The following is a 24,282-nucleotide window of genomic DNA, read 5'->3' as shown; positions in this document are numbered from 1 at the left end:
AAGTACTTCACAATTCAGAACAGCACAGTAAATACAGCACAGAACAGAACAGCACAGTAAACACAGTACAAGCAGCACAGTTCAGTAGAGCACAGAATACCATAGTAAATACAGCTCAGAACAGCAAAGTAAATGCAGCACAGAACAGCACAGTAATTACAGCACAGAGCAGCACAATACAGAACAGCACGGCGAATACAGCACAGTACAGAACATCACAGTAAATACAGCACAATACAGAACAGCACAGTAAACACAGTACAGAGCAGCACAGTAAGTATAGCACAGAATACCATAGTAAATACAGCTCAAAACACCACAGCAAATGCAGCACAGAACAGCACCGTAAATACAGCACAGTTCAGCAGCCTTTAGGACATCTGTTGCTCAGACAGTTCAGGGTTGTTCAGGGTTGTTACCTCTCTGTTCTCTGCTGTACTCTTCTGGCCACTCATTATCCCAATGAACACATGTCCCCTGACTGCCTTTGTGTCTGCAAATTGGACATAACAGGGAGCCATGCTGCTGAATAATTCATTTTATGTCGTCGACACTAAAGCTTAGTCACTGCAGTGCCCCCAAGGGCAGTGTTCTTCTCTGCCCAGTCTCCCAAACATAAACCTCTTTACGGCCTCCCTACATCCCTGGCAATGTGACTACTGTGTGCCCACAGTACCCCCCTCCCCTCCCCATTAATACAAAGTGTATTACAAGGACACGCCCCCATCCCTCCCCTTTCCCATGTATACAAAGTACATTACAAGGACGCAAACACATCCGGTGAAGTGTGACCGTTAATAGTCAGCTCTGAAGGTTGTGGTGCTGCGTCCGGCTCCGATAAAGACATCCCAGAGTACTTGTTTCTAACGGTGAACGAGCGTCCTGATTCAGCAAAAGGGCACCCCGCCCATCATCAGCCGTTTCCCGTGCAGCTCATTGGGTGATTAATGTCTGTAGCGCTGCGGTGCTGTTTTGCGCAGCGGCTGTGAATACATTTGCTCAGTAGCCAAGGCGTCTGGCAGCGTGATGCGTAGTTTCCCGGAGCTCCGCCTTTGTTGACGTACCTTTTGCTGTGAAGGTGAGCGCTCCGGCCAATCAGAGTTGTCGGCGAAGTCACCTGTACAAACAATGGAAGAAAGGCTGCTGAGGAGGGCAATAAAGCATCTGTCAGTCGAACTCCTGTCCAGCGTTTCCATTTAGCTCGTTAAGGATAAATGGGCAGCCGCATCAGTCGACATTACAGTTGGCACGGAAGCAGAATCAATTTACATTAGTGACGTAGATGAACTAAGTTTAGACATGGAAACCAATTATGCTGAAAGGATGAATATGGTCTGGCTGGGTTCTTTTAAGTGATGTGGTGTCATCCATCTTCAGAAGCTGCCTCAGGTTACAGAAACGTCCTTGTAACAGGGTTCGTGCTTACTTCTGCTCCTTTGAAATTCAGACCTAATAGTTCAGTTCTTTATCCTTTCAGTCCAATCAGTCTTCACCTCTCTATATAACTAAGCTGAAGCATGCCTGTAAAAGCATCAATGATGATCATTTTGAATTTGAAATCATACATATCCATATTTTTATTTTTCATTTTCAGTGGTTTTTTTCCCATTGTTTTTGGTGTGTATTTTTTTATTTTATTTTATTTTATTTTAAGTTATTGGCAGGCGTTGTCTGGGGTTTGTGATATCGTATCATTCTCCTGCTGGCTGTGAGTGAGGCATTGTCATTGAGTTTGAATTGAACTGGACTGAACTTTGGATTGAGTTTTTCTGTGAGGGTCGAAGTGCTGCTGCAGCCAGTTTTTCCAATGCAGGAAGATGTGGTGATTGTTAGATGTGATGCAGTGAGGATGTGTGTCTAGTTTTGTTAGATGTGATGCAGTGAGGATGTGTTTCTAGTTTTGTTAGATGTGATGCAGTGAGGATGTGTTTCTAGTTTTGTTAGATGTGATGCAGTGAGGATGTGTGTGTAGTTATGTTAGTTGTGGTGCAGTGAGGATGTGTGTGTGTGTGTGTGTGTTGTTAGATGTGATGCAGTGAGGACGTGTGTGTGTGTGTAGTTTGTTGTGATGCAGTGAGGATGTGTGTCTAGTTTTGTTAGATGTGATGCAGTGAGGATGTGTTTCTAGTTTTGTTAGATGTGATGCAGTGAGGATGTGTTTCTAGTTTTGTTAGATGTGATGCAGTGAGGATGTGTTTCTAGTTTTGTTAGATGTGATGCAGTGAGGATGTGTTTCTAGTTTTGTTAGATGTGATGCAGTGAGGATGTGTGTGTAGTTATGTTAGTTGTGGTGCAGTGAGGATGTGTGTGTGTGTGTGTGTGTTGTTAGATGTGATGCAGTGAGGACGTGTGTGTGTGTGTAGTTTGTTGTGATGCAGTGAGGATGTGTGTCTAGTTTTGTTAGATGTGATGCAGTGAGGATGTGTTTCTAGTTTTGTTAGATGTGATGCAGTGAGGATGTGTTTCTAGTTTTGTTAGATGTGATGCAGTGAGGATGTGTGTGTAGTTATGTTAGTTGTGGTGCAGTGAGGATGTGTGTGTGTGTGTGTGTGTTGTTAGATGTGATGCAGTGAGGACGTGTGTGTGTGTGTAGTTTGTTGTGATGCAGTGAGGATGTGTGTCTAGTTTTGTTAGATGTGATGCAGTGAGGATGTGTTTCTAGTTTTGTTAGATGTGATGCAGTGAGGATGTGTGTGTAGTTATGTTAGTTGTGGTGCAGTGAGGATGTGTGTGTGTGTGTGTGTGTTGATAGATGTGATGCAGTGAGGACGTGTGTGTGTGTGTAGTTTGTTGTGATGCAGTGAGGACGTGTGTGTGTACTTTTGTTAGTTATGGTGCTGTGAGGACATGTGTGTGTAGTTGTGTTAGTTGTGGTGTAGTGAGGAAGTGCGTGTGTAGTTTGTTGTGGTGTAGTGAGGACGTGTGTGTGTAGTTATGATAGTGTCATGCTGTGAGGACTTGTGTGTGTAGTTGTGTTTGCTATGGTGCAGTGAGGATGTGTGTGTGTGTAGTTGTGTTAGTTATGGTGCAGTGAGGACGTGTGTGTAGTTTGTTGTGGTGTAGTGAGGATGTGTGTGTGTAGTTTGTTGTGGTGTAGTGAGGACGTGTGTGTGTAGTTTGTTGTGGTGTAGTGAGGATGTGTGTGTGTAGTTTGTTGTGGTGTAGTGAGGACGTGTGTTTGTAGTTTGTTGTGGTTAAAGAGGACGTGTGTGTGACTGGGGCCTCTCTCTGGCTGTGCGCAGATCCTGCAGCAGGCCTGGCCCTTCGTTGGGCAGTATTTGGAGAAGCTGCTGGTGGAGTCCATCGCCCCCTCTATCCGCGCCTCCAGCCCTCACCTGCAGACGCTCAGCTTCACCAAGGTCAACCTGGGGGACAAGGTAGCGAAACACGTGTAAATACACACCCGTAGCACACTGAGACACGCGCCCCTTAATGCACTTTCTTGTTCGACTGCAGATCACTCCTCAGCACGACCAAGATAAATACAGCGCACACTCATGTGATCCCCCCCCCCCCCCCCCCCCCCCAACACACACACACACAGACACACACACACACCCTGCTCTGTTTGTACTGGTGTGTGATTATGTGTGTAACACACTCTGTGTAACTAGGCTCTGAAGGTGGTGGGGGTGAAGGCTCACACGGAACATGACAAGAGACAGGTGTTACTGGACCTCTACATCAGGTACTGCAGGTCATTCTCTTTATTGCTGCTGTGTGTTATAGGATGTTGCTGCCTGAAGTGTTGTCTGTTTCCTAGACATCTTTCCTAATATGGAATATACACATTTATCTCTGCCTTTTTTCCTTTCTCTGTCTATCTTGTCTTCCCCTTGCTTTTGCGGTCTCTTTCTTTCTCTCTATTACATTTTAATTCTAATTCAAATTGTTTGTTATCGGTAGAAAATATTACCGAAGCAAAGATGAATCCATTTAAATCCATTTAAATATCTGTCAGACTGCTGGATGGCTCATCCTGTTAATGCACTGTTCTAGTGCATGGATGGGCCCCATGGTCTGGTGTCTGTTAAGGCTCTGTTCTAGTGCATGGATGGGCCCCATGGTCTGGTATCTGTTTAGGTGCTGTTCTAGTGCATGGATGGGCCCCATGGTCTGGTGTCTGTTAAGGCCCTGTTCTAGTGCATGGATGGGCCCCATGGTCTGGTGTCTGTTAAGGCTCTGTTCTAGTGCATGGATGGGCCCCATGGTCTGGTGTCTGTTAAGGCTCTGTTCTAGTGCATGGATGGGCCCCATGGTCTGGTGTCTGTTAAGGCTCTGTTCTAGTGCATGGATGGGCCCCATGGTCTGGTATCTGTTAAGGCTCTGTTCTAGTGCATGGATGGGCCCCATGGTCTGGTATCTGTTAAGGCACTGTTCTAGAGCATGGATGGGCCCCATGGTCTGGTACCTGTTAAGGCACTTTTCTAGTGCATGAATGGGCCCCATGGTCATCTCATCACACACCAATGCGACCCCCCCATCCCAGCTGGTCAGTCGGGCACCCAGAAGCCTGCCTGCTGAGCTGCCCTTCTGTCTTCTCCAACTCATGCCTGTGTGAGCCCCACTTGTATGGTATGATACGCAGCGGTGGTTTTTGGGGGAGATCACATGCTTTTCCGCGCTCTCCTGAACCAGTAGCGGACGTTAGAGCAATGAGACCTGATAAAAACTGTTAGTGGGCGTTCCGAACTAGAGAGAAAAGTGGGAAAAACCCACCCTCTGTCTTTCTGCTCTGCACTTTCACACAGTGATAGCTAAAGCCAGGGCAATGGTGTACCAATGAGTCAATTTCAAAAGAAACATGTTTCATAGATTAAAATAGTTACATCTAAATTTAAATTGTTTCTGCTGCTCCTACTTTTGCTTCACCCCCACCCCTTCCTGTCCATCTTTCGCTCTCATTTTCTTCCTCTTTCTCCCTTTCTCTCAGAGGTGGAAAATCTGGGTTCAGAAAGTAAAAGTCCTCCCCAGTGTTTTGTTCCAACCACCTGGATTCGCTAATTGGCACAATTCCTTAGCCAGGAGGTGGAACTAATTAGTAAAATCAGCTGGCTGAGTTCATGGGTGGAAGAAACACATGGCGGGACTTTTAATTTCTGACCCCTGGACTTTCCACCACTGCTTTCTCTGTCTACCCCAAGTTGAGGGATCTCCTGGTGTGAGCGCGCTCACCAGCCCTCAGTAATGCTGGCATGCTGACTCTACCCTTTGATTCCTCTTCTCTTCATCATGCAGCTATGCAGGAGATGTGGAGATCGACGTGGAGGTGAAGAAGTATTTCTGCAAAGCTGGAGTGAAGGGCATCCAGGTGAGAGAGAGTGATATAAAAACAGAGTGATGAGTCAGTTCATCTCACAAGCTCACTGTTTCCTGTTTTACTTTGTTGTGTTGTTTCCGAATGTCCTTTGGCAGTATAATCGTTATTGTCATGCCAAAAAAATGTCAGTTTGAAATGAATTCAGAAGTGGAATTTTAAATGACTTACCTCTCTCTCTCTCTCTCTCTCTCTCTCTCTCTCTCTCTCTCTCTCTGTCTGCCTCTATCTTTATGCACCTTTCCTCTCTTTCTGTTGCTGTCTTTTTCTCTGTCTCTCCCCGCCCAGCTACATGGAAAGCTGAGGGTGATCTTGGAGCCGTTGATTGGAGACGTGCCACTGGTGGGCGCCATCACCATGTTTTTCATCCGCAGGCCCGTGAGTGGTCATTACTATCGCTGTCTTCCCATCTGCCACACCCACACGTTCTCCTCCACCTATTTTTTTTAACCCATAATGCACCTCTGTCCTACGATTCCTTTCTTTCTCCCCACCCCCTCTCCTCGATACACAGAAGCTGGATATCAACTGGACGGGATTGACCAACCTGCTGGATATCCCTGGACTGAAGTGAGTTATAGTTGTCCATTTTGTGTGTGTGCGTGTGTGTGTGTGTGTGTGTGAACTTATAATACTATCTTTGTGGGAACCAAATGTCCTCACAAGGATAGAAAGATGAGGAGAACTTATCTTTGTGGGGACTTTTGCTGGTCCCCACAAGGTCAAGAGGCTGTTTTAGGGTTAGGATTTAGGGTTAGGGTTAGGGTTACAATTAGGTTAAGGTTAGGGTTAAGGTTAGGCATGTAGTGGTTGGGGTTAGGGTTAGGGTTAGAGGTTACGGAATGAATGTAGTCAATGGGAAGTCCTCATAAGGATAGCAGTGCGGGACTGTGTGTGTGTGTGTGTGTGTGTGCGTGTATATGTGTATGTATGTATGCGTGTATGCACATTAAACTGTGCTCTCATTCGCAGTGTAATGTCAGACACAATGATAATGGACACGATCGCCTCCTTCCTGGTCCTGCCAAACCGGCTCACCATCCCCCTGGTGGCCGACCTGCACGTTGCGCAGCTGCGCTCCCCTCTCCCAAGGGTAACTCACTCAGTGCCACAGCCACTGAACAGAGACCCCAGCAACACACCAGATTACAGACACTAACATCAGAACACACCAGATTACAGACACTAACACCAGAACACACCAGATTATAGACACTAACACCAGAACACATCAGATTACAGACACTAACACCAGAACACACCAGATTACAGACACTAACACCAGAACACACCAGTTTACAGACACTAACACCAGAACACACCAGATTACAGACACTAACACCAGAACACACCAGATTACAGACACTAACACCAGAACACACCAGATTACAGACACTAACACCAGAATACACCGGTTTACAGACACTAACACCAGAACACACCAGTTTACAGACACTAACACCAGAACACACCAGATTACAGACACTAACAATAGAACAGAGCAATTTAGAGAGAAGCCACACTGACTGAATAATTGCTTCTTTTTGCTCCACTGCTGTGACACACACAGATTTAACCCATAAACAATAACAGAGGTAATGGCTCAATGAAAACATTCCCTCAGGTTCAATGCATAAATTGATCTTTTTGCTTTCTCTCCCTGCATCCCATTCTATCTTTTCCCTACCCCTCTTTTCTCATCTCCATCCCTCTCTCCTTCAGGGCATTGTGCGTATCCACCTGCTGGAGGCCGAAAATCTGGAGCCCAAGGATAACTACATTAGGGGGGTGATGGCGGGGAAGTCGGACCCCTACGCCGTGCTGCGCGTGGGCACCCAGACATTCACGTCCCACCATGTCGACAACAACCTCAACCCCCAGTGGAGGGAGATGTATGAGGTGAATATGACGGAGAAACAGAAGCATTGATAAGCCTCTCATTGACGTTAATGGAGTCTGTTGGTGTGGGCTTGACCCATTTGGTCCTCTGGTAATAGTGGGTGTGGTTTCAGGTTTGAGCTCCTGTGACATCATTTCTTGAGGTTTACTCTTCCTCTTATAACCTTTAGCTTATTACAAAGCTTTAGCTTCTTTTTATTCTCTTGATTAAAAGGAGGAAGCACACTGTTCTTGGTATCCAATGCTATCGTTCTTGTATTCTTGTGGGGCACAGCACCTGATAGGGTGGAATGACTACTATGTTTGAGCAGGTGAGAGTAGGAGTGTGATTGTAAGATACACTACATGGCCAAAAGTATGCGGACACCCCTTCTAATTCATGGGTTTGGCTGCTTCAGCCACGCCCATTACTAACAGGTGCATAAAATCAAGCATACAGCCATGCAATCTCCATAGACAAACATTGGCAGTAGAATGGGTCATACTGAACAGTTCAGTGACTTTCAGCGTGGCACTGTCATAGGATGCCACCTTTCCAACAAGTCAGTTTGTCATATTTCTGCCCTGCTAGAGCTGCCCCGTTCAACTGTAAGTGCTGTTATTGTGAAGTGTAAACGTCTAGGAGCAACAAGAGCACATCCACAAAGCGGTCGGCCACACGGGCTCACATAACGGGACCACTGAGTGCTGAAGTGAATAGTGCGTAAAAATCGTCTGTCCTCGGTTGCAACACCTACTACCGAGTTCCAGACTGCCTGTGGAAGCAACGTCAGCACAAGAACTGTTCGTCAGGAGCTTTATGAAATGCGTTTCCGTGGCCAAGTGGCCGTACGCAAGCCTAAAATTTTCATGCGCAATGCCAAGCGTCGACTGGAGTGGGGTAAAGCACATCGCCATTGGACTCTGGAGCAGTGGAAGTGATGAATCGCGCTTCACTATCTGGCAGAGGCGGACGAATCTGGGTTTGGCAAATGTCAAGAGTACGCTACCTGCCCAAATGCATAGTGCCAACTATTAAGTTTGGTGGAGGAGGAATAATGATCTGGGGCTGTTTTTCATGGTTTGGGCTAGGTCCCTTAGTTCCTGTGAAGGGAAATCTTAATGCAACAGCATACAATGACTTTCTAGAGAATTGTGTGCGTCCAATTTTGTGGCAACAGTTTAGGGAAGGCCCTTTCCTGTTTCAACATAACAATGCCCCTGTGCACTAAGCAAGGTCCATAAAGAAATGGTTTGCCCAGTTTGATGTGGAAGAACTTGACTGGCCTGCACCTTTGGGATAAATTGTAACGCCGACTGTGAGTCAGTGCTCTTGTGCTTCCATGCTCTTAAATCCCCTCAGCCGTGTTCCAAAATCCAGGGGAAAGCCCAGAAGAGTGGAGAGGCTGTTGTCGCAGCGAAGGGGGGACCAACTCCATATTAATGGTTTTGGAATGAGATGTTCGTCAAGTACATATGGGCGTGATGTTCAGGTGTCGACAAACTCTTTGACCGTGTAGTGTAGCTGAAGAGGGGGTGGGGCCACAGGGGATGGGTGTTGAATGGGAAGAGGAAGGCCAGGGTGATTAGTGGAACTCTGGGTCTCAGACACAAGGAAGCCTGTACTGGACCATTTTTAAAGCCTTCAGTAATGGACTGTATGCCTGCCAATGTGTTGGCCTAATGGACACCAGAGTAGTGCAGTGCATTTACCTGCAAACTTGGTGGTTGGTTCGCAGGTCAATTATCTTTCTGTGTTTTTGGCGGTGAGAGGCTTTCTGCTCCCTGGAGCAGATGTGTTAAAGTATAAAATGTGTTCCACGTTTAGCACCGGTATCAGTCCGGGTTTGCATTATTGATGTGACAAACACACACTGGTGCCACATCTTTACTTGTTTCATCTCATCTTTCCCGGGGGTCTGCGCATGACTGCCAGCATATGTCTGTTTTTACGCCCTGCCTCTGTCTGTGTGTCTGGGTTCGTGTGACTCTGTCTGTGTGTGTGTGTGTGTGTCAGGTAATAGTCCATGAAGTGCCTGGCCAGGAGCTGGAGGTGGAGGTATTTGATAAAGATCCCGATCAGGATGACTTCCTGGGGAGGTACAGTCTTCCTGCTCTACCCCTGTCTATCTGTACTGCCCCTCCCTCCCTGGCTATAACCCTGTCTCTGTTGTCCACCCTGTCTGTCCCTGCCCCCTGTCTGCATGCTCCACACAGTTTCCCAGTCTCCACCGTGTCTCTGCTCCGCCCCCATCTTCACTTCATCACTCTGTTACATTCCACAATCCACAGCCTCTGTCTGGTTCTTCCCTGGAAATAATCTGTCTCTCTCTCTCTCTCTCTCCTCTCTCTCCCTCTCCCCGTCTCATCTCTCCTCCCTGTCCCCCTCTCATCTCTCCTCTCTCACTCTCTCTCCTCTCTCCCTTTCCTCTCTGCTCCCTCTCTCTCCCTCTTCCTCCTCTGCTCTCTGCTCTCTCTCTACCTCCCTGTTTGTCTCTCTCCCTCTCCCCCTCTCACCTCTCCTCTCTCCCTTTGGTTCCCAGGGTGAAGCTGGATCTGGGTTTGGTGAAGCAGGCTCGCTTGCTGGATGAGGTGAGCCTTGTAGCCGTGCGAGGTGTGTATATAATGTGTCTGCCTGAGTAATGAGGTGAGTATATAGCCACCATACTCAAGTACAGTACAGATTATTTATCCACAGAGAATGTGCGAGACTGAGTCGCTTGTTTGTAGCGCTGTAAGTAGTGTGTGTGTAATGCAGCCAGCAGCGTGTGTGTAGTGCAGCCAGCAGTGTGTAGTGCAATAAGTAGTGTTTGTGTGTAGCACAGTGAGTAAGCAGGGTGTGTGTAACACAGTGAGTAGCACATGTGTAACATAGTGAGTAAGTTGTGTCTGTCTGTCTCTGGTCCTGAGTGGTTTACTCTGTCTCTGGTCCTGAGTGGTTTACTCTGTCTCTGGTCCTGAGTGGTTTACTCTGTCTCTGGTCCTCAGTGGTTTACTCTGTCTCTGGTCCTCAGTGGTTTACTCTGTCTCTGGTCCTCAGTGGTTTACTCTGTCTCTGGTCCTCAGTGGATTACTCTGTCTGTGGTCCTGAGTGGTTTACTCTGTCTCTGGTCCTCAGTGGTTTACTCTGTCTCTGGTCCTCAGTGGTTTACTCTGTCTCTGGTCCTCAGTGGTTTACTCTGTCTCTGGTCCTCAGTGGTTTACTCTGTCTCTGGTCCTCAGTGGTTTACTCTGTCTCTGGTCCTCAGTGGTTTACTCTGAAAGACGCTCCCTCCGGTCGTGTGCACCTCAGGCTGGAGTGGCTGTCCCTGCTTTCCAGCGCGGACAAGCTCCCCCAGGTCAGTCTCAGTGATGGTGATGTCACATCCTGCCCCTTCCCCTATTCCTCCTCTGCCCAGGTTCTGCAGACGTTTTATACCTCCATCCCTCTTGTAGGTCATCCAGAGGAATAAGAACCTCGCCATTTCCAGCAAGACAGCGGATTCACCCTCGGCGGCCATCTTGGTGATTTATCTGGACCGCGCTCAGGAGCTGCCGGTGAGTTGTGCCCGCCCACTTACTGTCAGGCCCAGCTGCTTCCTGTGAGTGCTGTCTCATTTCCCCTCCGTTGGTTACTCCTGCTAGGAGCCATGCAGCTGTGTGCTGCGTGCCCCCTACAGCTGTGCATGTATGTGTGTTTGACATGGGTTTGCTTGTGTGCATCTGATGTTTGTGTGTGATAGGTTTGTATGTGAGTCTGTATAATTATGTGTGTTTATCTGTTTGTGTATGTGTATGTAGACACATGTTTGCATAAGTCTGTGTAAGTGTGTGCAATTATGCATGTTTGTCCGTGTGTGTGTGTTCATGTGGATGTATGTATGCTTGTGCGAGTGTGTGAGTGCATCTATACGCTCTTGGCTCTTGCACTCAAGTGTGTGTATATGTAGATGTGTGTACATGCCCGTATGTATATGCATGCACACATGTGCGTGCTTACGTGCGTATCTGTTTGCTTAGGTGTGTGTGCGTGTAACAGATGTGTGTGATTTCAGATGAAGAAGGGTAATAAGGACCCGAGCCCCATGGTGCAGCTGTCAGTGCAGGACACCACTAAAGAGAGCAGGGTGAGTTCACCAGACAGGCCCAAAAGAGCAGAGCCCAGCTGCGTCTCACAGGGTTAAACCCTTTAAAGGTGTGACATCACAAATATCTGATCAGAACGTTGTTACAAGGACGGTCGAGACAGTGGAGTTTACAGTCAAATCGGGGAAACGAGACTTGAACTTGTGCAACCCAAGTGGGGTGTTTTATTTACAGAGTGCCTCCGAACACAAACAAAAAAAACCAGCACGTCAGTTATACCAGGCTCATGCCCACCCACTGCCAGCCAGCCTACTGACAACAAATAATATAACAGTACATACTTTGTACAGATGTACATTTGCCAGACTGTACCATTTCCACACTAAAATCCAATTATCTCACAGAAGAAATAACATTGCATTTTCTACATTACACAATGAATATATTATGAGTTACAACTATATTCCTATTAATCACATATGTAATCAAATACCAGCAATTATTACAAAATACCAGGCCTGGGTCAAATGAGTATTTGTTTTGGATTGAAATACTTTTCTGTGCTCTATTGATCTAGTGGTGGCAGAAACACGAAATAAAACAAAATATCTTGCTCCCCTCTCCTGTGCCTCAGACCTGCTATGGCACTAGCGACCCTGTATGGGAGGACGCCTTTACCTTCTTCATCCAGGATCCCTGCAGTCAGGACCTCGACATCCAGGTAACGTTCCAAAATATTAAAGTAACGTCCAAAACCATTTCAGGAATGTAATGTTCTACAGGCACAGTTCTACAAGAAATCAGAGCACCAACATGCAGTTAACATTCTAAAAAAAAGCAATCAGAATGTCAACATTCAGGTAACATTCTAAAAAGAGCAATCAGAATGTCAGAATCCAGGTAACATCCTAAAAAGAGCGATCAGAATGTCAAGATTCAGGTAACATTCTAAAAAGAGCGATCAGAATGTCAGAATCCAGGGAACATTATAAAAAGAGCAATCAGAATGTCAGAATTCAGGTAAAATTCTAACAAGAGCAACAGAATGTCAGAATACAGGTAACATTCTAAAAAAAAGCAATCAGAACATCCGCATCCAGGTAAAATAAAAATGAAAAACACAGACTGCCCACATTCAGGCAACTTTCTACAAACGGAGTCAAGGCACTGACATCCAGGTAAGTTCTAAAGAAGCAGTCAGGACACCAACATTGGGGCAAGTGTGTAGAACAAGTCAACAGGTGCATTCATTAATGATAGTGAAGTTGAATTTACAGGCTGGCAGGATATAACAGGCAGTGATGTAATGCGATTCTCTCTTCCTTTCTTCTCAGGTGAAAGATGACGACCGGGCCCTGTCCCTGGGCAGTCTGTCCGTCCCCCTGTCCCGGCTCCTGGGCTGCCCGGAGCTGGCCATGGACCAGTGGTTCCAGCTGGAGAACTCGGGCGCCGCCAGCCGCATCTACGCCTCCATCATCCTGAGGGTGAGGCCGCTTCCTGTGAGGGCGCGAAGCGTAGCGCTCTTTTCATTCAGGGGCGTGGCGCTACACAGAAACCTGGTTTCGGCACGTGCCTTGGCCTTTGGCTTAATGAAAACATTCGGCTGACAAAATAAGGCACGTTAACAGTACGTCTTCTGGGGGAACTCTGAGTTTTCTAATTTAGGTTTTGCACGAAAAAAGTTCCATGTGTGCATTAAAGCAAGACTGCGGTGTATGGTGTGCAGCACGTGCCGAACCGAAAGTTCTGTACCAAACGTTTTGGTAAAAAAAACACTTACAGTTACACCCTTAATAATAATAATAACAATAACAATAATAATAATAATAATAATAATAATAATAATAATAATAATTGTTATTATTATTATTATTATTATTATGGGCAGCATGGTGGTGCAGTGGGTAGCACTGTCACCTCACAGCAAGAGGGTCCTGGGTTCGAATCTGGCCTGGGCCTTTCTGTGTGGAGTTTGTATATTCTCCTCTTGGCTAATTAGAGATTGCCCATAGGTATGAGTGTGCAAATAAATGGTGTGTGTGCCCTGCGATAGATTGGCCGCCTGTCCAGGCAGTATTCCTGCCTCTCTTCCAGTGCACGCTGGGATAGGCTCCAGAACCCCCCGCGACCCTGACCAGGATAAGCGGGTATAGATAATGGACGGATGGATATTATTATTATTATTGTTATTTTCTCCTCCCTGTAAAATAGATCAGTTGAGCATTATGTCAAAGTTTTTTCTTTCTTTTTTTTCTTTTTACTCTTTTTTAAATGTCCATTTCAGTTGATATATTCATTCATTGCATTTATATAGCACTTTTCCGAACTTCCGAAGTGCTTTACAGTGATGAAAGGGAACTCAGCTTGCCCACCACCAATACACTTAACAAACACCACAGAGAGAGAGTCCCAAACTCCCTCCTTGTCCTTCCCCATTTTATCTTTGCTCAGTGGTAACATTTAGAGGTTTACTGAAGAATACTAATCTAAAATTATCTAAAATGGATTCCTTACTCACTGTGTTTCAGGTACTGTGGCTAAATGAAGAGGCATCTCCCAGTTCCCCTGTCTCTCCTGCCTTCCCAGCCCCTGCACCAGGGGAGTGTGAGGGGGGTGTGGCCGCAGAGCTAGTCCCTGGGGGAGTCAGTATATCCCCATGTGCCCCTAAATCTCGACCCCAGCACACCTCCCCCGACGCCAGCTTTGCTACTGAGGTAAGACTTCATAGAATGCCAACCAGGCGCTAAGACTGTGACCAACGGTGATTGGGTGGACCTACTGTTCAATGAGCTGTAAGCACATATTGACCAATCATAATAACATGCCCTCTGAAGCTAAAGGCTGTGATTGGTTCAAATGGATCAAATGAACATGCGATGGCTCCACCCATGTTGGGGTCACTCACCCTCTGACTGGGGCCTACTGTGACCCTGAAGCGCTGTCCCTCATGCACACACCGAGCAAACACAGAGCAGCTGCAGTAACAGCGCGTCCGCCTCTAGGGGGTGCTGCGGATCCACCTGGTGGAGGCCCGGAATCTGATCGCAAAGGACAACTTCATGGGGGGTATGGTGAAGGGGAAGAGCGACCCCTATGTCAAGACTCGGGTCGGAGGCGTGACTTTCCGCAGTCACGTGATCAAGGAGAACCTCAACCCCACGTGGAACGAGCTATACGAGGTACGATCTTCATTCACGTTTTTGAAAAATACTATTATTACTGCTGTTGTTGCTGTTTCTTATTACCGTTATCTTTTCGTGTTATCGTGATGATTACGATGAAAGATCCTGTGGAGTCAAAATCGTTAGTTAATTGTAGCGTCATGAACCAGAGAAAACCAATACTGTGATAACAAGCCTGTTTTATTCAGTTAAAATGAGTTTTTTTGTATACTGCTGATTGCAGGGTGATCAGGTTTTAGCCTATTGTAAACCAGGCTTCTTACAGTTTAATAGAAGTAAATATCCGTTACCGGACGGACAAACCAAGTCAGACTTCTAGTTCTTCTTGCAAAATGCCATACATTACATCAAAAGGAAACTGTTATTTTCCTGTTTAAATGTGGGAAACGTACATATACATTTATGCTCATCTGCTCTGTTACATTGTAAGTCAATCTGGATAGTGTCTGCAGTCTGGGTCCATGATCAGAATCATGACCAGAAAAGGCTCCGGTCTGGTTGAAACATGAAGATAGCCTTGCACATAACAATTAGCATAGCTTACATGACTTACTGTAAAATAACCAAATGCAAGGGAAATGAAAAAACCCTAGATGTAGGCCTAACGATTATATGACAGGAGGCAAAAATAATAAAGCGTTTAGTAAATGAAGACCCAGCACGTAACAAGCTTACATGACTTCCAGTAATATAATAAAATACAGGGAAAACGTTGGCAGCATAGCTCACAAGATAATTTCACTGTCCAATTATTACTCAATTTATAACGTTTCACAAACGGATTTTTATGGCGAGTAAAACAATGTGCCACAATGAAACAATATGCTGCTCTGACCAAAGAAAGCAGACCACCATTGACAGGACCATGACAAAGGGCTCAAAAGCCTTAGCGAGTATCGACATTCATTAGTAGAGGTGAATTTGAGTGAGAACCAAGTTCACCTTGAATTGATTCTCAGTTGAGCTCCACTTGGCTTTAGTCAACATTCTATTCTTATTTTCTTCTTCAGTTCTTAAGATGACAGTATTTTTCTTTTTTTTACAGGTGGTTCTGACCCAGTTGCCTGGACAGGAGGTCCAGTTTGAGGCCTACGACAAAGACCTGGACCAGGACGACTTCCTGGGAAGGTGAGGGCGGGTCTGAATGTATTCAACCTGAACTGCTTTAGCAAATAGTGGTACAAACAGCATACCTGTGTAAAACACATATAGTAATATTAAATATATCTCCACCCTGAAAAACGATGACGTATTCTTATTCCAGGACCCTATTGAGCAAACGCTCATTTCTGTGTTTGTTGCAGGTTCAAGATTAGTCTGCGTGACATCATTACCTCCCAGTATACTGATCAGGTGCGGCCTGTCTGTCTTCCTGTGTGTCTATTTTAAGGGTGTCGCTAAGAAATATGGCACAGTGATTTTACCAAATGTGTGTTTGTGCGTGTTTGTGTTTGTGTGTGTGTGTGTGTGCACGTGCACGTGCATGCTGACTCCCTGTTCAACTCTGTTGCAGTGGTACACCCTGAATGATGTGAAGTCCGGACAGGTCCATCTGGTCCTGGAGTGGTTGCCCAGAGTTTCAGAACATACCAGATTGGATCAGGTCAGCAGAGCTACATCCTGACTGCATACTTCAGGCTTCACACACCATCACTGAGTACCTTAGACCTCACACACCATCACTGAGTACCAGAGGCCTCACACACCATCACTGAGTACCATCTACCTCACACATCATCACTGAGTACCATAGGCCTCACACAACATCACTGAGTACCAGAGGCATCATACACCATCACTGAGTACCAGAGGCCTCATACACCATCACTCAGTACCAGAGGCCTCATACACCATCACTGAGTACTTTAGGCCTCATACACCATCACTGAGTACCTTAGGCCTCATACACCATCACTGAGTACTTTAGGCCTCATACACCATCACTGAGTACCTTAGGCCTCATACACCATCACTGAGTACCTTAGGCCTCATACACCATCACTGAGTACCTTAGGCCTCATACACCATCACTGAGTGCCTTAGGCCTCATACACCATCACTGAGTACCTTAGGCCTCATACACCATCATTGAGTACCTTAGGCCTCATACACCATCATTGAGTACCTTAGGCCTCATACACCATCACTGAGTACCTTAGGCCTCATACACCATCACTGAGTGCAGCTGCATGGGCTGCTCACTTGAGCAGTTTAGACTGTGGGAGTCTGACTGCTGGCTGTCTCATTTGGTGGTGACACCAGACCCTGGAGCAGTGGTGCACTATTCTGGGCTGGTGTCTGTGCAGACTGTGCGGGGCAGCCCTGCATGTAATCACCCAAAGCATCACCCACAGGAAAGGGACCTTCAGTCCCTGGGCTTATCTGCATCTCATTGTGCAGTCTGCCTCCCAGTCTGGGCGCCATTGAGAAGAAACTCCAGGATAAAAAAGGACGTTCAGACTGCGTGCCTCATTCCGGTGGCTGGGAACCAAACTCACAACCTACCGATAACACGCCGAGTTCCTATGATCAGTACTCCTCACTGACACAAAGTGGTTCCACTGGTCAGTCAAAGTGGCAGAGCTACAGTGTGATTGGTTCCTTTGGCAGGACACCAGGGTCTTTGTGAGCCAGTCGTGTCTCTCTATGTGTCTCACACACAGGCTGTAGCAGCCCAGCTCTACCTAATCATGCATTTAGCACATTAAGCAACCTCGCTGATGTATGATGACACGTTGTTATGTGTGGCCATTGGCTGTGCTCCTCCCCAGATCCTTCTGCACCAATCACAGCAGTCCTACCAGAACAAGATCACGCTCTCTGCTGCCGTGCTGTTTGTTTATGTGGACCGTGCTCATGGCCTGCCGGTGAGTCTCTTGCCTTCGCTATTTCACTCGTAAGAAGGGGTAGGTATGGTCGGGTGTGTCGTTCCAGGAAATGAGCAAATACAGTTGGGTGACTGGTCTGTGGATGATCTGTGCTGTTAACTGAATTTACTGATGGATTTAAAAAAAAAATTGAATTGCAAACTTTTTTCAATGTTTAAAGCTGAAGAAGAGTGGAAAAGAGCCGAAGGCTGGGGTGGAGCTTTCCCTCAAAGGCTCCTCCCAGAGGACCAAGGTGAGACACGCCCACCGCCGTCTCCCTGGAGACGGCTCACGGGCATGCACTTTAATTAACATTCCAGCAGTCAAGCCACTTTACAAAAGCCATTCACGCTAATTATTTATGAGTTTCTGCACTGAGGATAACATCACTGAGAGGAGTAGCAGTTGACTCTAATCCCCCGTCTCTCTCTCTCTCTCTCTCTTCTGGTGATGACTTGCTCGTATATTTAACATTGCTGCATTGAGCAAAGACAAGTGAAATTTAGTGGCTTTGATTTAAAAAAAATGCTCAGCAATCAACGGACAAACTGTACAAAGAGGTCATCCATACGAGCGGTGTCTTTCTGTGACAGAGAGTAGAGTGCCTGACCGATGTTACCTCTCTAAATTCTCTTCTCTTTGAAAGGTGTGCGATCGCTCCACTTCCCCTCAGTGGGATGAGTCCTTTTACTTCCTGGTTCGTGACCCCAGACAGGATATGCTCGTAGTGAAGGTAAGAGGGCCAGTGGTGTTTAAGTGTGTTAACTTCAGGTCCACACTATACCTGCGGCACACCAACGCATGCTCTATTTTAAAGCTGTTTCATGGAAGAGGTATTTAAAGGTGGATTGCTTGCAGGTGGGGGCAGTCTAACCTATTCAGGCAACTAAGACAGAAAAAAAAAAAAATCTATTTCACAGTGAGACTGTGAATAAACAGACAGGCTTGTGGGTGGCGTATCCAGCTGTGCTGATTCCCCTTAGTGCAGTCAGTCAGGGCGCCTGCCGTTCGTCTGCTGCAGCTGTGCAGTGCTCCAGTGCAGTAATACCACAGCTGGGCTGAGGAGAAGCCCTTGGGGGTGAAGGCAGGCATTTCACAGGACAGCTCCTGTTCATTCACATTCTCCAAAACTGCATTGACTTCAGTGTAGCGGTGGGGCGGATCCACAGCCTCCACTGCCCCTTTCAGCTTTGGAAAGAAGAAGAATCCGGAACTAAATTAAAGCCACTGTAAAGGAAAAGGTCAGAATAGTGTTCTTGGCTATAAATAGCTGTGCGAAATGAGTATCGTACCTTATCGAACCTGTGTTTTGTAGTCGTCCAATAACAATGATATGGTACGCTTTGGATAAAAGCGTCTGCTAAATAAATGTAAATGGACTGCATTTATATAGCGCTTTTATCCAAAGCGTTTTACAATTGATGCCTCTCATTCACCCATTCACACACACACTCACTCACACACCAATGGTGAAAGGCTGCCATGCAAGCTCATAGGTAGCAATTAGGGGTCAGGTGTCTTGCTCAGGGACACTTCGACACACCCAGTGCGGGGGATCGAACCGGCGACCCTCCGACTGCCAGACAACCGCTCTTACCTGCTGAGAAAAAGAGGGGTGACGGGCATTCTCTCTCCGCAGGTCTCTCATAGCTGGGGGACGGCCTTGGGCTCGCTGGTGCTCCCCATCAGAGAGCTGCTGTCAGAACCGGGCCTGGTCCTGGACCGCTGGCTGGGCCTGGACGGGGCTCTGCCCGAGAGCGAGGTCCTGCTGAGGGCCGTGCTGAAGGTCAGAGGTCGCCGCCGTGGCGATTGTTTTCATTACTGACGGGTCTGTGCACGGATGATGAGGATCTGCTGTGTTCTCATTTAACTTTGTTAGAGAGGATCAAAGTGGAACTGAGCCAGACTTTATTGTGTTGTCCACAATCGTTTTTAAAGATTGCACTATTTACTGGCGAATTCCATGTATATAAACATGGTGTCCGTGTGACCAATATGAAATCATCCTGTATTGGGCAATACAAGAACTCGAAAACCTCTTAAAACTGTCAACAGAATAAAATAGGCATAATGTTAAACGTTTTGTCTCCTTTTGTTTAGTATGTATCATGCAACTATTATGTAGGATGATTTTGATTGTGCTGGGCTTGTAAATACATTGTAAAATATGAGTGGGGTTGTGTGTTTCAGATCCTGGACTCAAAGGCAGTGGCGTGTTCCAGGGGTCTGGGGGAAATGGCAGGCAATGATGAGGCGGACTCAATCATCCCTGGCAAAGAGGCAGCCACAGCAGCCAATCAGGAGCTGAGACACAGGGCTGGGGCCGCCCAGGGGTAAGTCGCAATCCGGAAGTGGCTGAAAACACTGATACTGCACCAATCAGCAGCGCAGTTGTACAACTTCTATGTAATCCTGTGATTTGGTTTTTCAATCACATGGAAGCTGCAAGGCTATGGTGCTGATTGACTGTCTTATCAGCACCCAACAAATATCAGTGACGTTTTTTCTGGAAGCATTTTAACATGGACTCTGACGTTTGGTTGTTTACTACCACATCAGATATGATTAAGGGAAAAAGACAAGATTGTCTATATGCCCCATGGAAGCTGTTATGCTACAAAAAACACGATTCGATATGCCATGCAGCCCAAGAATATGCCAGGAGGAAAAGCGTGAGGAATGTTTAAATAAATGGATGCTTACTGCAGACTGATCCACTTGTGTGTGTGTCTGTGTGTCTGTGTGTGTGTCTGTGTGTGTATGTGCGTGTGTGTGTGTGTCTGTGTGTGCGTGTGTGCGTGTGTGTGTTTGTGTATGTGTGTGTGTGTGTGTGTGTGTGCGTCTGTGTCTGTGTCTGTGTATGTGTGTGCGTGTGTGTCTGTGTGTCTGTGTGTGTGTGTGCACTCAGGGCTGGGGGTATGACGGGCAGCCATAAGGGTCAGGTGAGGCTGACCATTTCCTACTCCGCTGAGGAGAACAGGCTGCTGATCGTAGTTCACAGCTGCAGGTTTGTGCGTCTGTCTCTCTGTCCGTCTGTACCGACCGACTGTGTGCTGGTGTTTCACTCATGTTTTGTGCCCTACGTGTGCAGTACAGAGTTTTATGTTTTTCAGGTATAAATATCTTAACCCACACTGAATATATCTGTGGAGGGAATGGAGTAAATTTGCCTGTCCTGAATATCTTAGCTGCGAATAGAGTATCTTTACCTGTACAGAATATTTGTGCTGTTAATAGAATATCTTTACTTGTGCTGAATATCTGTGCTGTGAATTGAGTATCTTTACCTGCACAGGTACCTGGTGGCCTGTGCCAAAGATGGCTCAGACCTCTACATCTCCTTCATCCTGCTCCCAGACAAGAACAGAACCACCAAGAGGAAGACCAGCGTGAAGAAGAGAGACCTGAACCCAGAGTTTAATGAGAGGTGAAGGGGGGGGGGGGTGCAGGTCAGAGGTGCAGAGATGGGAGGGGCTGTGAGTGAACATGGACTGAGGGTCTGGAATTTGGTGTAATAGGACTCTCTGCCTGGCGCATCTTGCTTTGCTTCATTTCATTAAATAGATATACACATAGTGAGTCATTTTTGTGTGTGTGTTTGTGTGTACGTTTGTGTCAGTGAATCAAACTCCGGCCCCATTTCTCTGTCTCACTTTCCTCTCTCTCTCTCTCTCTCTCTCTCTCTCTCTCTTTTCTGTCCGCTGTCTTTCTGTCGCTCTCTTGATTTCTTTCTCCTGCAGGTTTGATTTTGATCTATCCCCGGAGGAGGCAAGACGCAGGCGACTGGACCTGTCCGTTAAAAACAGCGTGTCCTTCATGAGTCGTGAGAAAGAGCTTATCGGCAAGGTAAACCTGTGTTAATATGTCTCTGGCCCATTAGAGATTACTGACAGGCGAGGTAAACCTGTGTCAATATGTCTCTGGCCCATTAGAGATTACTGACAGGCGAGGTAAACCTGTGTTAATATGTCTCTGGCCCATTAGAGATTACTGACAGGCGAGGTAAACCTGTGTTATGTCTCTGTGCTGGGGACTGGGGTCTGTGTGGTTGTCTTCGTAGTGACTGTATCTGATACAGGGTCTGTGTGGTTGTCTTCGTAGTGACTGTATCTGATACAGGGTCTGTGTGGTTGTCTTCGTAGTGACTGTATCTGATACAGGGTCTGTGTGGTTGTCTTCATAGTGACTGTGTCTGATACAGGGTCTGTGTGGTTGTCTTCGTAGTGACTGTGCCTGATACAGGGTCTGTGTGGTTGTCTTCGTAGTGACTGTGCCTGATACAGGGTCTGTGTGGTTGTCTTCGTAGTGACTGTGCCTGATACAGGGTCTGTGTGGTTGTCTTCGTAGTGACTGTGTCTGATACAGCCCTGTTTCCTCTCTTTCCTCACGGTACACACCCTATGATCTGTGAGACTTTGTGTGTGTCGTTTTTCTCCAGGTACAGGTAGAATTGGCAGAGCTGGACCTCAGCGCTGGGGTTACGCAGTGGTAAGTGGGGCGAAACGTCAATCGCTAGGGGCAACCGCTAAATGTTTGTTTCATTCATGCAGTCAATCTGTGGGATAATATTTAACATTAATTTCAAACAATTATTTTATTAATTCTTTAAAACTTTTAACAATTATTAGTAGTATATGTTTTCTTAAATGGATTTCTCAGTAAGATGTTCCATGTTCAAAAGTTTGAGAAGCTGACTGGGTTCCATTTTCAAGTACAGCGTGCTAGATCCCATTTCTCACAGCGCGAACACATTGATTTTTTAAATGTTGCGTAAATGCTTTAGATTTCGATGAGGTCCTGGCCACTGTTACTGGCCTGGGCCCATGCAGTCATCTGAAGTGTCCAAAACCGTGATTGCACTGCCTGGGTCAAGACTGAGACACAACTGACTGTTGCTGCTGAAGATTTCCTTGAGATAGAAAGGATTCTAAAAACATTTCAAAGACCAAAGTCAGGATTTAACACTTAGCAGCTCTGAGATATGGAACACCCCACAAAAACGATGTTCTGAAATTCTAACACTGCCCAATATCAATATAGCGCAATGTCATAACATTCATCATTTTTACAGTCATATTTCCAGTGATGACAGAGATTAAGGTTTCTTGTTCTCCCACACATCCAGGTACGATTTAACAGAAGAGGCCAACTGACGGATCTCCGCGTAAAGATCACTTCACACAAGGATGCCTTTATATTACCCATCTCACACCTCTTTTCTCTACTGTGTTTTTCAAATGGCAACTTTTTTGTTTTGTTGTCGAGTTGCAACACCTAGTTCACCGAAGGAAAATGAATGTTGAATATTCAATATCAAATCAGAATTTGGGTTGTTGATTGGCTGAAAGGTCCACACACCTTGTTCCAAGGCCTTAAGTGACTGGTGATTGAAAAGGAACCACAAACACATTAGACACTGTGCCCCCCCCCCCCCCCCCCCCCCCACCCCCCAGGACTTGAGTTTGACATCTATGGTTTAACACATTTTGCAGGATATCAGCTGTGGGTCAGCTGTGCACTAAGTGCATTCTGCCATAAATATGTTTGGTCTATGGCATTTTTTATAGTGCCATTTACAATCGCATTCGTCTCGACGCTTCTCGGTGAGCAAAAAAACACTGAATCCGATCCGATTCCCTGACCGCTTTGTTGAAAAACTAAAAATAGAGCATGACATGTTGAGACGGACTGAAGAAAGCAAGTCATCCATCTATTATATGATAACAAATTTCCTCGCTACTCTGTAAAGCGTCTTTGTGACAGTTCTCTGTAAAAAAGCGCTACACAAATAAAACTGAATTAAATTGAAAAAATTACCTAGGTCTGTCAGACTTACTCAGTTACAACTTTAATTCAGTATAAATAGGTGAATCAGATGCCATCGCAAGTGAAGGATTATTTTCAAGAAAGGTTGACTCAGTTGTAGAATGCTATGAAAGTATACAAAAATATTTCTCAACAGAACTATGAATTGAGCTTCCTATTGTATTGATACTTTTCAAATTTATGTAAAAAGTCAATAAGGACATCAGGTCCACCCCCCCCCCCCCCCCCAAGACTTCGGTTGGCCTGCCACTCTTGCCCATATTAATCAGATGAATGCACTTCTGTTTCTCCTGCATTGTAAGATGATCTGGGGGAGATCAGGCTAAATGAATGTAATGCAATGCATACACGCAGTGTGATTGACAAAGGTATTTGTCGAGTTAGCACTTTCGCTGTGTGTATTCCCTTTGGGACCACCCGTAATTGTCCTTTAAGTCAGTTTATTGCACAAACACAGTGTCTGAAATATATAAACTACTAACAACCAATGACAGCCTCTCATGGGGGCCTGAGTCCAGTATGCACAGAGATGCATTCACAAGAGAGCATCCCTGTGCATTTCACAGAGAAGAAAATCCAGCAGTTGATATTTCAGCATAGTTTGACACTGTGGACTACATGTCCCATCAGCCCCTTTGCGAAACATTCCACAGTAGTTTGCCCATTGACTCCACCCCAGTTTTGGGCAGCTGTAAAGGTGTGCTGGTTTTGAAAGGACAGTGGCTGAGAGATGTGTCAAGAAGAGATGTGACCAAAGTTATTCCATGTTGAATTTAAGTATTTTAAAATATTTTTAATATGGAGATTCCTGTGGTTTTTTTTTTTTTTAAATATAATTTAATGCTTTTACTTCAATTTTTCTTTCCATTTCTGTTGGATCATATATGTGCTGTAAGTTTGTTATTTTTGCCTGAAGTATTGATGTTGTGTGCACAGCTGTGTTAATGGTTTTACCGATAATAGACAATGTTTCTGAGGAACCGAAGGTTGGGGTACGGTTTGCATTGTCTCCCTTGAACGAAGTCGTCCTGTGCATAGTAATCAAATTGAATTAAATATCATTTTTTATAATGTCTAGTATAGTCGTGTTCTGTGAAAACCCGTTGTAGCAAAGAAGCCTTGAGAAAAATAGCAAAAGAGGCTGCGC

The 24,282-nt window shown here is 46.0% G+C and overlaps 1 protein-coding gene across 1 annotated transcript in view; it reads left to right on the top strand.

Moving 5' to 3' along the window:
* The window catches only part of esyt1a (extended synaptotagmin-like protein 1a), a 30,658-nt gene extending 6,700 nt beyond the window's left edge, over positions 1 to 23,958 (top strand). Inside the window, exons 3-31 of the mRNA XM_035382458.1 lie at positions 3,243 to 3,377; positions 3,615 to 3,688; positions 5,239 to 5,311; positions 5,606 to 5,695; positions 5,832 to 5,887; positions 6,290 to 6,410; positions 7,040 to 7,216; positions 9,213 to 9,295; positions 9,739 to 9,787; positions 10,444 to 10,533; positions 10,631 to 10,732; positions 11,230 to 11,301; positions 11,895 to 11,981; positions 12,595 to 12,744; positions 13,789 to 13,974; positions 14,263 to 14,439; positions 15,488 to 15,570; positions 15,747 to 15,795; positions 15,956 to 16,045; positions 17,214 to 17,309; positions 17,491 to 17,562; positions 17,956 to 18,042; positions 18,949 to 19,095; positions 19,500 to 19,642; positions 20,218 to 20,316; positions 20,605 to 20,736; positions 21,050 to 21,155; positions 21,748 to 21,797; positions 22,435 to 23,958. Of these exons, the coding sequence (XP_035238349.1) occupies positions 3,243 to 3,377; positions 3,615 to 3,688; positions 5,239 to 5,311; positions 5,606 to 5,695; positions 5,832 to 5,887; positions 6,290 to 6,410; positions 7,040 to 7,216; positions 9,213 to 9,295; positions 9,739 to 9,787; positions 10,444 to 10,533; positions 10,631 to 10,732; positions 11,230 to 11,301; positions 11,895 to 11,981; positions 12,595 to 12,744; positions 13,789 to 13,974; positions 14,263 to 14,439; positions 15,488 to 15,570; positions 15,747 to 15,795; positions 15,956 to 16,045; positions 17,214 to 17,309; positions 17,491 to 17,562; positions 17,956 to 18,042; positions 18,949 to 19,095; positions 19,500 to 19,642; positions 20,218 to 20,316; positions 20,605 to 20,736; positions 21,050 to 21,155; positions 21,748 to 21,797; positions 22,435 to 22,462 (2,904 nt within the window). The 3' untranslated portion in view covers positions 22,463 to 23,958. The remainder of the gene's footprint in view (positions 1 to 3,242; positions 3,378 to 3,614; positions 3,689 to 5,238; positions 5,312 to 5,605; positions 5,696 to 5,831; positions 5,888 to 6,289; positions 6,411 to 7,039; positions 7,217 to 9,212; positions 9,296 to 9,738; positions 9,788 to 10,443; positions 10,534 to 10,630; positions 10,733 to 11,229; positions 11,302 to 11,894; positions 11,982 to 12,594; positions 12,745 to 13,788; positions 13,975 to 14,262; positions 14,440 to 15,487; positions 15,571 to 15,746; positions 15,796 to 15,955; positions 16,046 to 17,213; positions 17,310 to 17,490; positions 17,563 to 17,955; positions 18,043 to 18,948; positions 19,096 to 19,499; positions 19,643 to 20,217; positions 20,317 to 20,604; positions 20,737 to 21,049; positions 21,156 to 21,747; positions 21,798 to 22,434) is intronic.
* The last annotated feature ends 324 nt before the right edge of the window (positions 23,959 to 24,282 follow it).

Source organism: Anguilla anguilla, chromosome 11, assembly GCF_013347855.1.
Source record: "Anguilla anguilla isolate fAngAng1 chromosome 11, fAngAng1.pri, whole genome shotgun sequence".
Lineage (NCBI taxonomy): Eukaryota > Metazoa > Chordata > Actinopteri > Anguilliformes > Anguillidae > Anguilla > Anguilla anguilla.
Note: the sequence above shows the minus strand (reverse complement) of the source record. Positions and strands in the feature narration are given on the sequence as shown.